This window comes from Dipteris shenzhenensis, chromosome 10 (genome assembly GCF_047967505.1).
Source record: "Dipteris shenzhenensis isolate YYH24624 ecotype China chromosome 10, Dip_SZ_1.0, whole genome shotgun sequence".
Classification (NCBI taxonomy): domain Eukaryota; kingdom Viridiplantae; phylum Streptophyta; class Polypodiopsida; order Gleicheniales; family Dipteridaceae; genus Dipteris; species Dipteris shenzhenensis.
The window spans coordinates 19427481-19443670 of NC_141605.1; the positions used below are offsets into that span (position 1 = coordinate 19427481).

A 16190-nucleotide genomic window follows, 5' to 3' on the forward strand; every position below is an offset into this window, starting at 1 on the left:
CACATAGCATAAGTGCAAATAACGTTTCCAAAATTTTAAGCCATGGCCTTGTGTGTAGGATTAGCTTATAACACAAATTGTTACTTGTTATAGATATCTATCTTCATATCCTAGGAACACTATTAGCACGTCTACTAGCAATGAATATGTTAACATACTTTCTAGAATGATTGTTATTCAAAATTTTGACTTATACAAAGAATAAATTGAATATGCCTCTTACAAACTAAAAATATTATGACTCCTTACATTTTTGTACCACTAAAAGCCTTACATTTGGCACCTTTTCCATAATTGCATTTTGGACAAACTCACAAGTCTTTAACAAGCACTAATATGACCTAATGCTGGACAAATATGAGTGTTAGTGTCTACATGCCACAAAGCCTAACCTAGACACAAAATCCTCCACATAGGTGGCAATGCGTTGCAATACGAGCTACCTGAATGACAACAAGGTAGGGTTAGACAGAGCGGATGCCATCCATGCGCAAGGAAGCATTGATTGATGGGGCAAAAGATGATTCTACCAAAGACATGTCATGGAAGGAAAGGTTATTAGCCACTCCCCCAAAGCATAAATCTAACAAATTTAACAATTTGGCAGCCTCTAGGGTTATGAAAGTACTGGGCACATGTCCCCCCTATATGAACCTCGTGTGAATGAGTGGGTTTGGCTACTGCCTCCTCTGAATCCACCCTTAAGACCGGGCAAAAGACTCTAGAGTGATTGAAGAATGAGTTGGACTCCGTGCTTGGGCCTCATGGTTATGAACGTTACTGGAGCATGCCTGTAGTTCGGAGAGAGCTCAAACTTGAATCGCTGCAGAATCAAGGCTATTATCACCTTCGCTTCCATCAAAGCGAACGTCTGCCCTATGCAATTGCGCGGCCCAGACCCAAATGGCAGAAATCCAAATGCGTGCTTGCATGCGTTGGAAATTCCATTGCTGAACCTCTCTGGCCTGAATTCGTCCGCATCATCGCCCCATAAATCTTTGCGTCTGTGAATATAGAGAGCTGGAACCAGAAACGCCATCCCTGACGGCAGAATGCGATCCCCCAGCTTGAAGCTTCCTTGATTTGGAATTGAAACTCGATGGCCAAACGCTGGAACGGGTGGATACAATCGCAACGACTCGTTCAAAATCATCCCCACCTGTGTATCAACCAAGCCCGATATCATATATTCTTACGCTAGCGATCTGAGCTTTTACACAGACAGAAATAAGATAAAGACTTCGTGTCCACTGATCTAGTCTCAGTAAAAGGGCAGGAAAGCGTTACAATTTTCAATTTGCTGAGCTGGTCTGCTTTGGGTTCTGCGTCCTTTCCGCAAATTTCCAGCACTTCTTGGCGGGCTTGCTCTTGCCAGTCCTGGTTGAGAGCTAGCAGTACCATAGTCCATGACAGCAGATTTGCCGTTGTCTCGTGTCCTGCAAAAAAGAAAGTCTTGCATTCGTCTATGACCTGCTGAGTGGTAAGGCCTTTGCTGCTGGTGTTGTGCTTCAGTTCTTGATCGTTTGCAGCTAGCATCAAACCCAGGAGATCCCTCCCATATGATAAGGCACCGCCATCACGAGAAGCAGACTTGAGGCGCAACTCCACTATGTCACGAAGATCTTCGTTGACGCTTCTCTCCAGCTTCATGCACTCGCGATTCTGGGCAGTGGGGAGAAACCTGTCACATAACCAGGCATCGGTTGGATTAAGCTCTTCACGTCAAAAACGAGCTAGGAGTAATGGTCAAGCCAAGCTTGTTTGTGGCGGAAAGCTATACCTATACCCTGGAATCAATGTCAAATAAACACGGAGTTTCGACAGGAGATAAAGAAGCACCACTTGATTCTCGAACACAGTTTTCCCTTTTTCATAGCTGGAGCCGAAGGACGTGCGAGCAATAATGTCCGCCGTAGCATTCTTGATGTCCTGTGCAACTTCAATCTCGGCCGAGTTCCCTCCATGTTTGCCGATCTGCTTCTCCCAGGATCGAACCATTTCAAGTCCACTGGTGGACATGTCCGCAACCATTTCCTGTGGGTTACAGCACGTAGTGCTTAGAAACTAGAGAACGTGGTCTTAGATTCGTAACAAGCATTTGGTTGGAAAACATTGAAGCTTTCTAAGCGTAGGCAATAGGTTGGCTAAACCTTGAGTTTTTCAGCAAAGAACGCAGGACGAAGGATGTTGCGTTGATTGTGCCAATCTTCACCATTGGCTTGAAGAAGGCCACGGCCGACCAACTTGTGAAAGGCCTCGGCGTTAATGCTAGGTTTCTGTAAGTGCTTCACGTCGGCAGATAGGAGAGTTTTGACATCCTCAGGGTTGGCAATAACGAGAGTGGGTTCCGTCCCCAACCAGAAGACGAAACTGCCTGTTGGCATAAGCAAACGGCTGCAAAGTCAGGATGCATCAACATGCGAAGGAGCCCAAAAGCGATGGAAATATAAGAGGACGTGACGAAACTGCGCGGTTAAGAGGATGGAGTAAATTACCTGCGAATTGGGAGAGGAATTTGTGGTAGAAGGGGAGGACGCGGGGGAGGAGGAGGGAGTGGTGAGAGGGGGAGGGAAGGTCAGAGAGCTGGGCAAGGGTGTCGAGGCGTTTGATGTAGGGGAGGGAGCCAACAAAGGGAGTGTAAGGGAGGACGGGGAGGTGCTGTTGGAGGAGGGAACGACGAAGGGAGGAAGGGCGCCAGAGGTAGAAGTGGAGGAAGGAGAGAAAGAGGGAGGAGAGGTAGAGGCAAAGCAAAGAGAAGAGGAGGAGGACGCCATAGCCATACACAGAGTCTGAGCCATAGCCATAGCCAAGGAGGGCACTAGGAAAGTAGAAGAAAGAGTCCATGTTGTCGCCTTCGATTTTTTGATCGCACAAAGTTACAAACTCTTCTCTCTATTTATACTAAAAGTCTTTTCGGCTTTCTCTTCCCCCACGTAAAGGACCTAGGTCCCTGTACCTCACAATCTTTCACACGGTACGAACGCAAGCAATGACACAATACTTCGGAAAAGTTTTGGATACTCCATCTTTCCCATGTATTTGTTGTGGGTCCTTGAAATTTCGCAACAAACTGATTAAAGTGAAGCCAAACATTTTGATGTTTCTCCATGCTAATGAAATAGATGTGTCGACCAAACATTTACATTCACACAAGGGGTTTTGAGGCTATTATAAAAAATTGGAAGGTTCTATAGAAAAATAGACACATTAAAGCCTTGGAATTTATAAATAAGGTGTTTTAATAGCATTCCTTAAACACTCATGACATATAGGGTTTTTAAGTAGTGAGTCCCTCGAGTGTTCATATCAAAGGAAATATTCAACCTTGAATCTATATGTCAACAACCACATAGGTCCCATATAGTTGTCTTAGGAGACCCAAATGAAGTCAAAAAGATCTCAATATCTAATCATGACAAGGCTAAAACAAGATGTCTATCACAAAACAAAGATGATGATCATTCAAAATAACTCCATCTATAAAATAGCTTTTTAAGATCAAACATTTTGGGAATTCAAAAGAGAGATCTTTCACATAAATTTTAAAATGCTATGGAATAAAAGGTTTATGTAATTCAAAAGAGAGATTCGACAAAAAATCTCATATGCCAAGGAGCTAGGGAAGCATTACCAATACATCATAACCTTTTCTTTAAAGCCATGCAAAATCTTGCCAAAGTCAAGTTTGTTGGTTCTCCATCATAATCTCACACAAAAGGAAGGATTGAGCATATACAAAAATGAAAGAGAATGAGAATTACTTGTCATAAACTCATTGATAAATATATAATAGATGCAAATTCCACAAGTAAAGATCCCAAAGAACTCAAATGGGAGTTTATCATGTTTTATGTCACCTTGAAGCCTTGAGAGGAAATGCTATTATACCTTTACAACAAGGTATGATGATAAAGTAGGTTTTTATTTCATTCATCATTTGTGATTAGTATTCTTTTCACATTTCAAGCCTAAGTGCTTTCTGGATTTTGAAGCACAATATCACAAAGCCTCTTCAAAAACATAGAGACTCGCAACACATGAATCCCCAAAATCTCTTCAAAACATTGTAACAAATGCTAATACACACACACCGATACACACACGCACCCACCCCTTCCCCCCCGCTCCACACACACACATATGGCCTTTCCTTAGGCTAAGGTTATTGTTGATGGTCTTTTACCTCTACTCGGGTGCTCAATTATGTGATCTATTAACTATTCTATGCACCAAGTGCGAATGCTAATGGGCATGGGTGAATCGAGCATCAACATGCCACCAAGGTTATTGTAATGTTGTCATGGACATATGGAGATGACACTAAAGACAAATCTAATGCCAAAGGAAATGCCGATTTGTATTATAAATATGGCTCTAGACCTAAGTACAAACAGCCAATACTACATGCTTAGTGCTCTCTCTGAGTGTGTGGACACACTCTCCTCTCAACCTAACACAATTGCATAGAATACAACCAAGACCACTCCTTTGATAGCTTCTAGGCTCCATCTTCTTCTCTCTGGTTCCAGCCCACACTAAATCATTGTCGCCCTTTATATGAGTTTGTGTGTGTATTCCTCCTTAACCATGACCAAACTGCCATTTCCCACACTTGCTTCTTCAACATCTTGACCGGCGCTAATTGTTCTTGCTAAACTCCTATGTGCCACTAATCTACCATCTCAGCCACATTCACATAATCCCACATGCAAGTCTCCTCAATGTGTGATTGCCAGGGGTCAACACTCACTTGGACTTAGCTTGGACTGTGTCCTCATGATACGATACATGAGGGAGTTGTTAGGATGGGTGGTAGGGAACAATCTTACTTCAAAACTTGGGGTTTGTGATGCCTTTCTTGGAAGTGGTCTCCTTGTTGCCGTTATGCCTCATCCATGTGGTTGTTCATGTGGGGCTCACTGGTGTCGAGCGTGTGTGAATGCTTTAGCTGTTGTGACACTACTGGTAAGGGTTGGTGGCCAAGGTACATAGGGCCATGTGGTTTGGCTTAGAGAGAATGAAGGGGACGATGGGGTCTCATCCAAAGATGTAACATTTGGTGGCCAAGAGGAGATTTCATTGATCTCAATTGGAGCATCTGCACATATCTTCCATTCCTCCTTCTATTGCTTGTTACATGTACCATGTCTAGGTGGATGATGCCTTTGTGTGAAAATTTGATCTATATCCATTTTGTGGCCACTTGGCTCATTAGGAATAAAGGGAGCTCATTTTGGGTCCTTTTAGGGTTTCAAAAAAATGTCTCTCAACCAATGAGGAGAAGGCCAACATAACGTAGAAATTTCACAAAAAAAGGCAAAAATATGAAAAAGACAATAGTACTTTATGTTGTTACAAGCGTGTGGCATTAATGAGAAGATTTGTTTTTTATTCGTTTATGGTTCGCCTATCATATCAAGAGATGTGGACCCAAAATTTAAACAGAGTTTTGAAACCTTCTTGTGTGGTGATCCAAAACAACCATCCACTTTCTCTTGTTCTCCGACGCTATTCCTCTACTTTCACCATGATGAGCCATTTCATTCTCTCTTCGGCAAGCATTCCTCATTGCATCACTGTTGTTGTGATGCTCTTAAACTTTCAAGAGAATAAGCTCCTTTCACCGTTTATTCGCTTGTTCTCAGTTTCATTCATTTTGGTTAATGTCTTACTATTTTAGCATGTGTTTCTTTGACTTCGCAGTATTAGAGTGAGGATTTCAGATGGCAACCAAAAACTTTGGTCGTGCCACTAGGAAGTGGTCTGTCGCTCTACCTGGCAAAGATGTGGATGTACAAAGTATCTTTTTGCCCCATGAAGACCTACCTCACTAATCTCATGTATTGAAAATTCCAATACTGTGAATGTGGACGGTAGCTGGAAAAGGATAGCAGTGGCAATAGGAGATTGGGTTCTAATACAACCCAACAAGTGGAGAAAGCAGCAATCAACTAATACTTTTTGGGCTTCTTGGAAGGATAGAGTGAAAGATTTCAGAGTAAAAAAGGAAGGCACAAGATGCGTCAGAGAGGTTCGAATACAACATGTCTACATGCACCGAGAACTTGTATTATGAGATCATCCTGCTTATCTTCCACACTATAGACCCAATTGTAGGTGTATTTGTGTACTAAAATACTTGAAATGAAATATCTATTTCTTTCGATGATAGACAACCTCTTTGTTTTCGTTCAAATATATATTCCACATCATACGAAGAGTGGCAAACACTGGAGTGCATACTGGGATTCTTTGCTTTACATGGTGCTATTAGGGAGCTACAGTACAGAGGTCGAAAATCAACAACCTTGGCTGAATCGGGTATATTTTTTTATGATCAATTTTATCAATTGATGGACAATGCTCACTCACACGGTTTATTAAAAAAGCAAGATCTCCTGGCGTGGAATAAAATTGATTGGCCAGTCCCTGATGGCAGCATCACAGAATCCTATAGAGCCAAACTATTTTTGGAAGTATAGCATTCCGTGAAACCAAATATTGCTACCAGGATAGTTAAAATCAATGTTTTCATGCCACTTACAATTTTTGTAGAACTTTTTCAGGATTATCCAATTAAAGTTTGTAGAACAATGTTGACTTTCAGAGCAAAAGGGTATGACGAAGTTCCAATTCCAAAATTTTTGGATAGAACCAAAGCTGTTAATAGGCCAGAAGGAAAGGAAAAGGACCAAACATTGCACGGGTTGCCATAGCTCCATCCAGGTCTAAATCTTCAATGAAGTGGAAGCCTGTGCACATGCTAGCAAGGAACATGAAGAAAAGAGTGAGCCAAAGTAGATCTATCCTGATGTAGATCAGGAAGGCTAAGAAGGCCATAGGATATGCAGTACCCATGGCACCGTTCTAGAGGCTAGTCAGGGCAGTATGCATGAACTGGCATGTGGACTTTAGATGGCAAAGGACTACACTACTTGCTCTCTAAGAAGCTACTAAAGAGTGGCTCATAGAGTTTTTCATGGACACCATGTGGTAGTAGCACATGCACACAGGATCACCATCATGAAGAACGACATCCAAACACTTGTCAGGGTCAGATATAGATATGACAAGATCCTTAATGCAGAGGATTGGGATGATCTGAAAATGAGGGATATCTTGTTGATACCTCTAGCCAGGAAACCTAAAGATGATGGATTCAAGGTTGTAGAGGTGTTTCACCAACTTCATACCAGAGGCAAGGTTGCCCAATGAAGAGTCCCTTAGGGAAAGAGTCAAAGAAACAGTGTCTATCTTGCAATCCGAGACCTTAGTGAGGATGGTGCAAATTCAGCAAAAGCTCCTAAAACTTGGACCAAGGATTAGAGTAGCCATCCAGAGTGTGAATGATGACATGACCTGGGACTTGACAGAAGATTGCATCATGGCTTTACCATAGAAAGAAAAACATGTGACTTGCACAATCATGCTTGCAGCTCTATAGTAAGTATACCTTTCTATGTCACTTGTGTTTGTGTCTTTGTAACATTCACTTTTTCATAAGCTAAGTGAAGTTATTTTTTGTAGTTTTTTGAAGAGTCAGATCCACCAAAGCCTTCAGCACTCTATGTATATAGGTCATCCAGCTATATCTTTCAAGCTAAAAGATAACAAGACATCAACCAAATGCATTTTCAAGTGGTTCCATTTTTGTAATTTGGATGTGGTTGATATGATTCTCCTCCCATATTTCTCAAAGTATGTTGCCTGACCTTTTCCACTACTACCCTTTGCTGTCAAAATCCTGATTGTTTAAATTAAATTTACATCCTCTTGGTCTAGTTCCCTCATGTTATTTGTTTGTCTTGCAACAATCATTGGAGTTTTGTAATTATAGATGTACAATAAAAGCTATGCTATACATTCAACTCCTTAAAGGGTACCCACCAGGATTTGGAATTGTAAGTTAGTCATTGCTATACTTTTTCTGTAAAACATGATTTTCAAGTTTTCTCTTGAAAAGTCAGCCATATCGCATTTAGTTGCAGAAGTGTGAATTTTATAATTTGTTGCCCTTCATTCCCATTGCAGTTGTCTCAAAAGACTAATGGATGCACCGGATCTCCATGATCCAAAGCTAAAGATGTTAGATTCAACTCACCCAATGTCATTGCAGGTACAGTAATCATTGTCACTTATCTTTATCTCCGTCTTATTTTTGCACTTTTCATAGTCCAATATACATCTTAGCTTTCTATTTTGATAAAACAAACACCACAACAGGAGGATCCAGCAAAGCTGCATCTCATGTCATTCAAAGCTTTCCAGTTTAGGTCAAAGCATATGTGACTTTGTCAGCAATATACATCCTTACCTTTGAGTATCTTGACATACCAGGGTTTGCAATAATCAAAGATCATTTTCTTGATCCTTATGCTAGGTTTTTCATCCTTAAATCTTAGGTACAACTCCCTCTGTTAATCACTTGGGTTGACATTATAAAATTTTACACCTTCTTGCAAACTCTTGTAAATATGTGCAAGGCGCTCATGAATTTTTTTAGAAGATATTTGGAGCCATAGTAGCATCCCAAAACAAATGTAATACTAGATATAAGATACTATAATGGTAGCAAGAGGAGTGAGAGAATAGGGTTGGCCCTCCCTTCAAAAGGTGACTTGTATAAAATGAAAAAATTCAAACTTTGATCTTTAGTTGTTACTTGAAAGTTTGAAGAATAGAAGCTCTCCCTTTCAAGAGTGTTGTTTATGTTCTTCTTGCTCTTGCATTTGTGAATTCCTCTCATCTTCTTCCCCTCTCTTGCATCATGCTCCCTAATCTTCTAGTCTCTTTGCCTTACATTTTCTTGTACACATAGGGGTGTCTATTTTTATAGTCTTTTAGTAATTTTTGTAACCTAACTAATCAACCCTCCTCTTACTCTAAACCCTTTTAAAATTTTTGTTTGGCTATTTGACACCATTAAGTTTTGTTCGATTTCTTGTGAGCTCATTTAGATGTAGTTAATTTCCGTTTCTTTCTTTAGACTGTTAATCAATGTACTTATAATTTTTTAATCTCTAAATCTCCTATCTCTTTAATCTTTTTTGAATCTTTAAGGTGTGTTCAAGTTCATAGGTAAAGTGATAACAAGCCAGGGAATACAAGCATTACCTGTCTTCCCAAATTCAACTACATTGTTCTAACAATTGGTTGGTTTGGATGGTGACAAGTAAGTGGACCTTGACCTTGGAGCTTGTACCATGTGTGAATTATTCTATTAATGTATTTAAGCTATGCTAGTACTGAATCAATTGTATGGTTCTTTTATTGATAAGATTATTAAATCTAAACACATACACACACACACACACACACACACACAAAATCCCCTCTCTCACTCATGCTCTCAAATTCATCCAAATCAGACCATCGAGCGAAAAGTTATGAGTAAAATACTGATAGGGGGTCAAACTATCATGAAAAACACCTACTCCTTCTACTGGTGCATACCTGGGAGAATAATACCTCCATGCTTAGACTTCATCAACGATTCATGTCCCATAGAGGTCATTTAGGAGGGAAGGAAGAGCCCCTTTTGTGGCTTGGGAAATAGATAAACCATGTATGCGCAATGAGCGGCCGAATAGACAACACTTCTGAGCACTTTGGAAGAGAAAGCAATGGAAAAAGGGAAGAGACACTCAAGAGAGAGAACCTAAAGTGACCTTCATTACCAATAGAGAGAGACTCCACTCTAATGCAACTCAAAATACTACAAACACAAGGGAGAAGAAGAGGTTTCATACGTACAAGAGGGAGTAGAAGCTCAAGACTACTCATAGAGAGAGAATAAACTAGAGAGAGATAAGCTCAAGAGTCTACATAAGAGAATATTTACAAGAGGGAGAGAAGGCTCATGGAAGAGGCTTGAGGATACTAGACCTACAGCAACATGAGGCTTAATGGTGGAAGAGATGTTGAACAAGGGAGAGGAGGGCTACTTTTATAGAGATTTTGTCACCCTCCTTCACCCATTTACAATTGCTGCCTGTAGATTCCTTTCCCTGTCAATCACATAAGCCCGTATGTCATCATCCATGTCCTTTTTGGCTACTTTTGCCATGTGTCCCATCAAAAGATGCTCAAGACTCTTAAAATATTGAGAAAGTCAAGAGTCTCCCCACATGGAGCCCATAGGGACCCTCTCTTTTCCATACATGTCCACATTCTCCTTATTCCACATAGGAATTCTAGAAGGATTCCTCTTGACTCCACACTCCTCCACATGCCTTCCACATGCTTGGTATGTGATCTCTCTTATATTATTGGAACACATGGACATGAGCCCACCTCTTGATATGAGTCACTCTTCCTATTTTCTAAAAACCCCATAATATCCCATACCAAGGTGTTTATCATTCATACACAAATAACTCTCACCCCATACCAAGGTGTTTATCATTCATACACATGGTATTTACAATGATCCATTCCACTCATCCTCTCAATCCCAACAATATCTTAGAAAATCAAAATAAGTGAGAGTCACTAGGCTATCACTTGATACTCAAACTCTTATCAAACATAGAAGAAAACAATACCAATGCCAAATAAAAAATATCAATTTTTGGCGTCACATCTTTCCCCCCCCAATAGATTTTCTCTAGTGACAGAGAGGGTCTACTGGCCCTCAAGGTGGTCGAGCATAGAAGACTTTAAGGCATAATCCCACCTACTAGAAGCTTCTACCACATAATCGAGTCACACTTGAATGTATTTTACCCACCAGTAATGGCTTCATCTGTTCTCTATTGACAATGGTGGATCAACAACAGGGTTGGTATTTTTTTGAGCATCGCACACTTTTTACTATAAAATTATGGAGAATAGCTTAGACTATGTGACTATGCAAGATTAATATTTTGAAAATTCTGAAATGCTTAGTTGGAATCATAGTTTGTTAAAATTTTTATTTTCATTTCTTTTGTTTCAAATGTCTTTAGTTATGTTTGTCTTTGTTTTTACAAATATTTGACAATAGAAGGTGATGTAGGGGCACCTACACTTTCAGCATGTTCATTGATGGGAAAAAGCACTTCCTCCCTAACCCCCAAGTCAACTCCATCCATCTTTGCATCTCCAAGCAAGCCCCCTGAGGAGAATTTGTTAAGAAGAGTCCGCATCGTTCTTTGAAGACTTCTTTTCAAGAGACCTTGCACAAGAAGCCTATGCGCAAGGTCTGTTTCGACATATTATTTTTTAGTTTCTCAATAGTTTCTTTGAAATTACCTTATATTTTAGCTTTTCATTTTGTTAGTGAAGCGGCTTATATCAAGGAATCCAGAATATGTTACTTTTAAATAGACAATCACTTCGTACATCCAACGTAAAAAAGTAAAACATGCAAGGCACTTGAGGGAGACTACACGTGATTCTAGAAATGATGCTAAGGATGTCATAAACATTGACTCAGATTGCGTCAAAACTATGTTTTAGTTGTTATTTTGACTTTTATGCTTTGTGATAGCATAAGTATCTAATGTTTTTGATTGGGTTGTTCCATTAAAACCAAGAAACTTATGAGTATATATAATATGCAGATTATATTTTCTTTGTTTTTTTCATATGTTTCAACATAATGGCGTATGAGAATTGTACTCTTTCTTAAAACATATTATATTGGCAAATAAATTTAATGTGCCTTTGGAGAGTGTAAAGAGCAAATGTATGATTAAAGTATGAACTTGTAATTAGAGAACTATTATGTTCATGATTCTTTTTCTTATCTTCATTTTGTTGAAAATGATTTCCTATGCTTTTCAATATTTGTACTTGTAGCAAGCAAACAACTAATTTGCCAAGAAGAAAATGATGAGGTCAATTCATACAATCTATCTAAGGATTCTTCAAAATATGTGCCCATGTCACACAATGTTGCAATTGCCAAAGCTTTTATTCCCTCAAAGGAGAGTTTTGTAGAGGGGGGGAGGGAATTCATTGATTTCATTAAGTATCACACAATTGTCTAATTGTGCACCTCATAGGTTCGTTTTTTAGGGTAAGCTACTTTGTAAGTACGGAACTTACAAAGTCTTAAATCCAAAATACCCCCCTTTCTTAAAAGGAGATTTCACAGATAGATATTGCTCCCACACGGTAACTTTGCTCATGCCCAATGCTTGCATTCAACAATTTGTAAACTTCTTACAAATTGGAAAATTTTATAGAATTGAGGGTGCAAATGTTGTACCAAGAGGTATAACAGAGGGTGGGACATCTATATTTTCCTTACTTCTTGATGCTACTACTAATATTATTAGAGGTGAGCCATTTGAAGGCAACCTTCGTTTGTTACCTGACCACCCACTATGCACATGTGTACCTTGGGCATCAAAGATGGTCAATTTCAACAAGTACACCGTTGCAAATGTTATGGGTACAATTGCTATTGTCATAATTAAAGTTGCAAGTGAGGATGGAATGGGGGATCAAATCATCGTAGTAGCTGATGGACCTCGTGATCAAGATAGAGCAGCAGTAAGTTGTCTTTAAAGTACTTCTTACTTAGTTATTTGCAATCTTGAAATAAAATTAGGAGTTATTCCTAACATTCGCAAATTGTACTCATTACAGGTTTCATTTGTGAATGAAAGAAAAGTTACTCTCACTCAGCTCGTGTAAGAATTCAATGAAGAAGGTGTTGTTATGTACATTTTGAAGAACGTATCATTTTTTAAGGCCAAAAATACCATTTGTGTCTTTGACTTTACCATTCTTGCCGATGTTCCTGACGGGCAAACAAAGGATGATTTAAAGGAGGTTCAAGAGCCAAGTCTCTCGATTAGGCTATGGAACAAAGGTAAACGCTCAACTTATTCAATTGACACTATAAGCTTATTGTTGCAATTGCTAACCCGTTCACTTTGTTTTTTAGGTTTTTGGCATTTTACACTTCACAAATGTTAATGCTGACTTGGTCGACTACGTTTGTGAGGCCTGTGGAGGTGTTCATGTGAGTAGAAATCCTCTTCATCCCTATTGCTATTCTTGCAAGAGCCTATAAACGATTGAGCAAGTTCCTTCTCTTACAGGCGACATTGTTCAATGTGCAGGTGAACAAGTGCCTGTCCACATTAGAGGACCATATGTTGACATTTTTCTTGGGTTATCTTCTCCATCCCTCCAGCTATATGAGGTTGATTTGATGCATTCCATTGTTAGTCCTTGTGAATAGTGGATTGTTCTAGCAGCTGTTGCTTGTATTGGAAATTGTCTTCGTGAAATAGTGTTTGGATTATTTTTACCTACTTGAAACTCTTTTGTGATTGGTTGTCTTGGTGTCCACGTTGTTGGAATGTCAATGTTGTAAAGAGTTGGAATGTCAATATCCAAACATGTTGTTGGTCATTTGTTATTTTTGAGTCTTTGAATATTCCATCAGCCCCATTCATTAATCCATCTACAATGTCAAGATTTTATGAACATATTTCTACTATCATTCCAAGTTTCAAATGAAGAATTTTGTGTAGCCCCGCTGTTTGGTTGGGGTTCAAAGGAATTGTTATAGTCTTGCTGCATGTCTTGTGTCTCTTGTCTCTACCTTGTAAAATATGAGGATTTTGTTCTAACAAATGAAACACTTCTTCGTTGTGAAAATATTTCGATGCGTTGGTATAGAATAAGTGTGGAATATTTTGCTTGAATAATGGTTGTCTTAGATAGTTGGTGTTAAGGTAGGTGATGTCTTGTAGTGTATGCTTACCTATTCATATTTTATTTAATATATCTAAAAATTGCATGTTGTTTTGAAGCATTGTTGTTGTTAGTTCATATTGTAAGACATTGTCTTTCCAAAATGATGTTTGCATAGATGTTTGTGTTGATTGGTCATTGAAGATCCATGCATCTTTAGTGGGGCTAGCTTGGCATAAGTCACCACATAATAAAACATCAAGTCCTCCAAATGGCTCATTGTGGTTGTGTTTGATTTCTCTTAAACGAAGGTCTGCTGCAACCAACGTACTATGCCCAATCAATGACACTTCGTCAAATACAACAAGCTCAAGATCTTGATAGAATTGTAATAGTTCTTGCAATTTTTCTACTGATAGGCTTGTGTAGTGAGATGCCTAATTGTTCAAACAACTATAGTTCATGGTTCAACTATCGACCACATTTGAATAAACACACCAAACAAGCACACTCTAAGCAGATCAAACTATATTTATTGGTCAGACCACTCACTCCTTTACATAAACATTGATTGACCTTGCTAATAATAATTCAAACAAACTAAACAAATAAGCATCTTTTCAAACAATATACTACTTTCAAAATTTTGAGGTAGGCCTATTGAATGTAATTCACCTTGATGTGAAAGTCCAACTCCCCACTTTCTATTTCTTTCCCTTAAAATCTTCCACCTTTTTCTCTACTCTTCCCCCCCCCCCCCCCCCCTCTCTCTCTCCTTTCCTACACACCATCTCCAATGTATTCTCTTTCGCTTTTTTTATCTTGGATAGATCTTATGAATGATTAAATATCATTCACCTTATTTCTACATTGCTTTTGCTTTGAGAGTCGATTCTCTACATCATTGTACCTACTCAACATCCCCTATAAATCCCGACAATTTCAAGTCTTACAAAAATTTATGGTAAGAGCCAATTTTTCTTTTGGTTGTCATGTTTATATAAGTAATCAATCGTGTATAGAGGAATGGGCCATGGGAGGACTTTCCTGGGAGGAAAGTTCTTGGAATATGGTGATTGGCCAAAGGCCACGAGCCGAATTCCAAGGACTTTCCTCCTAGGAAAGTCTAACCATGGTTCGTTGACAAAGAAATGTCAGAACAATACAAGCATAACCCAATGATGACCCTAGAAGGACATTGCCCATATTACTGGTCAAAGATTTCAAGGGTTGCAAGGCAAAGAATTGAGCGAGCATATGGGCTACATGCAAGTGTTGTTGAGCAATGTGTTGTCAAATCCATGGAGCATGAGATATTTGTGGTATAGAGTTTGGACTCCCCTTTTATTGAAACTCCAACTTATGTGGTTTCCATCAAGGAGACACCTACATGCACATGCACAAACTTTCAAGATAGGGTGGACAAGAAGAAGCCATACTTGTCTTGCAAGCATATATACTTTGTATTTTTTAGGGTGCTTTGTTTGGATGCAGACATGTATATGTTTGTGCATCAACGTATCCTAAGGGATCATGAGTTTCATATTGCATTGGGTAGAAAAAATGTATCTTAGGGAAAATATCACTTCTTTTTGCATCTCACGTTGACTATGGAAAAGGTGTATCCTAAGGTCATATGTCATGTCGTGTAAATATGTGTGTATATGCACTTACATATGTATGTGTTTTTGTACCTTACATCTTGAAAGGAGGTGAGTTTGCCAAAATGAATCAATGGGATGAAGAATTTGGTCTCTTTCTCATTTCATCTTTTTGTGTCTGCTCACTCTTGCCTCTACAATATCAAACCTCCCTACCACCATCATCTCCCAAACAACAGCATGTTAGGCTGAATCACAAGAAAGCCTATGAATCAAAAGAATATTGAAAGGGAAAAATGTCCACAGCAAAGAAGATAAATCCCAACAAACTTGAGGGCCTTGAGATCCATCACTTCCTTAACAACATTGGCCCTTCATAGCTTGGATTTGGATACATTTCACTGGACTTCAAAAATTCTGTGAACTCTCATGGAACCTAGCCATCAACACATTAATGTAGCAATGAAGACTTTCTATTCCAAGGAAGGTAGATCTTCATTTTAATAAGGGCCGAGGCTAAAGTTGCTTCCACCTTCAAATTGGAAAATGAGGACATCAAGTGGTGTCCATAGCCGAGTGCAAGATGTGTCTAAGAGGTGTCCATAGGAGTGCAAAAGGTCTCCATGAGGTGTCCATAGCCGAGTGCAAAAGTGTCCAAGAGGTGTCCGTAGCCACTTCAACAACTTAATACAAAATGTGTGGCTCCAAGATAGGGCTACCTAATTAGCAGGGTGAAGGATTTGCAGTACAACAATTTCTTTTGATTTCTCTTTGAGCAAATCCAACTACAAAGCCTAGGCACATGCATAACTAGGGTGTTGGTCCAAAAGGCATTAAAGGTCACAAGAGTAGCATTATTAGACTAGGCAATGTTCTTGACCACCAAGTTCAAGATAAGTGGAGAAGGAGGCATGAAAGTAACAAGTACATAGATTGGGGCCACATCTCTACCTA

At 39.3% G+C, this 16190-nt stretch overlaps 1 protein-coding gene across 1 annotated transcript; it reads right to left on the bottom strand.

Annotated features, from left to right (window-relative positions):
* Nucleotides 1-219: 219 nt before the first annotated feature.
* On the bottom strand, nt 220-2858 carry LOC147897517 (cytochrome P450 709B1-like). The gene is made up of 5 exons (XM_087380549.1): nt 2496-2858; nt 2151-2374; nt 1781-2034; nt 1288-1681; nt 220-1159 (listed from the first exon to the last, which is right to left on the bottom strand). The coding sequence occupies exons 1-5, from the start codon at nt 2842-2844 to the stop codon at nt 722-724; spliced, it is 1659 nt and encodes a 552-aa protein (XP_087236675.1). The 5' UTR covers nt 2845-2858; the 3' UTR covers nt 220-721.
* Nucleotides 2859-16190: the final 13332 nt, after the last annotated feature.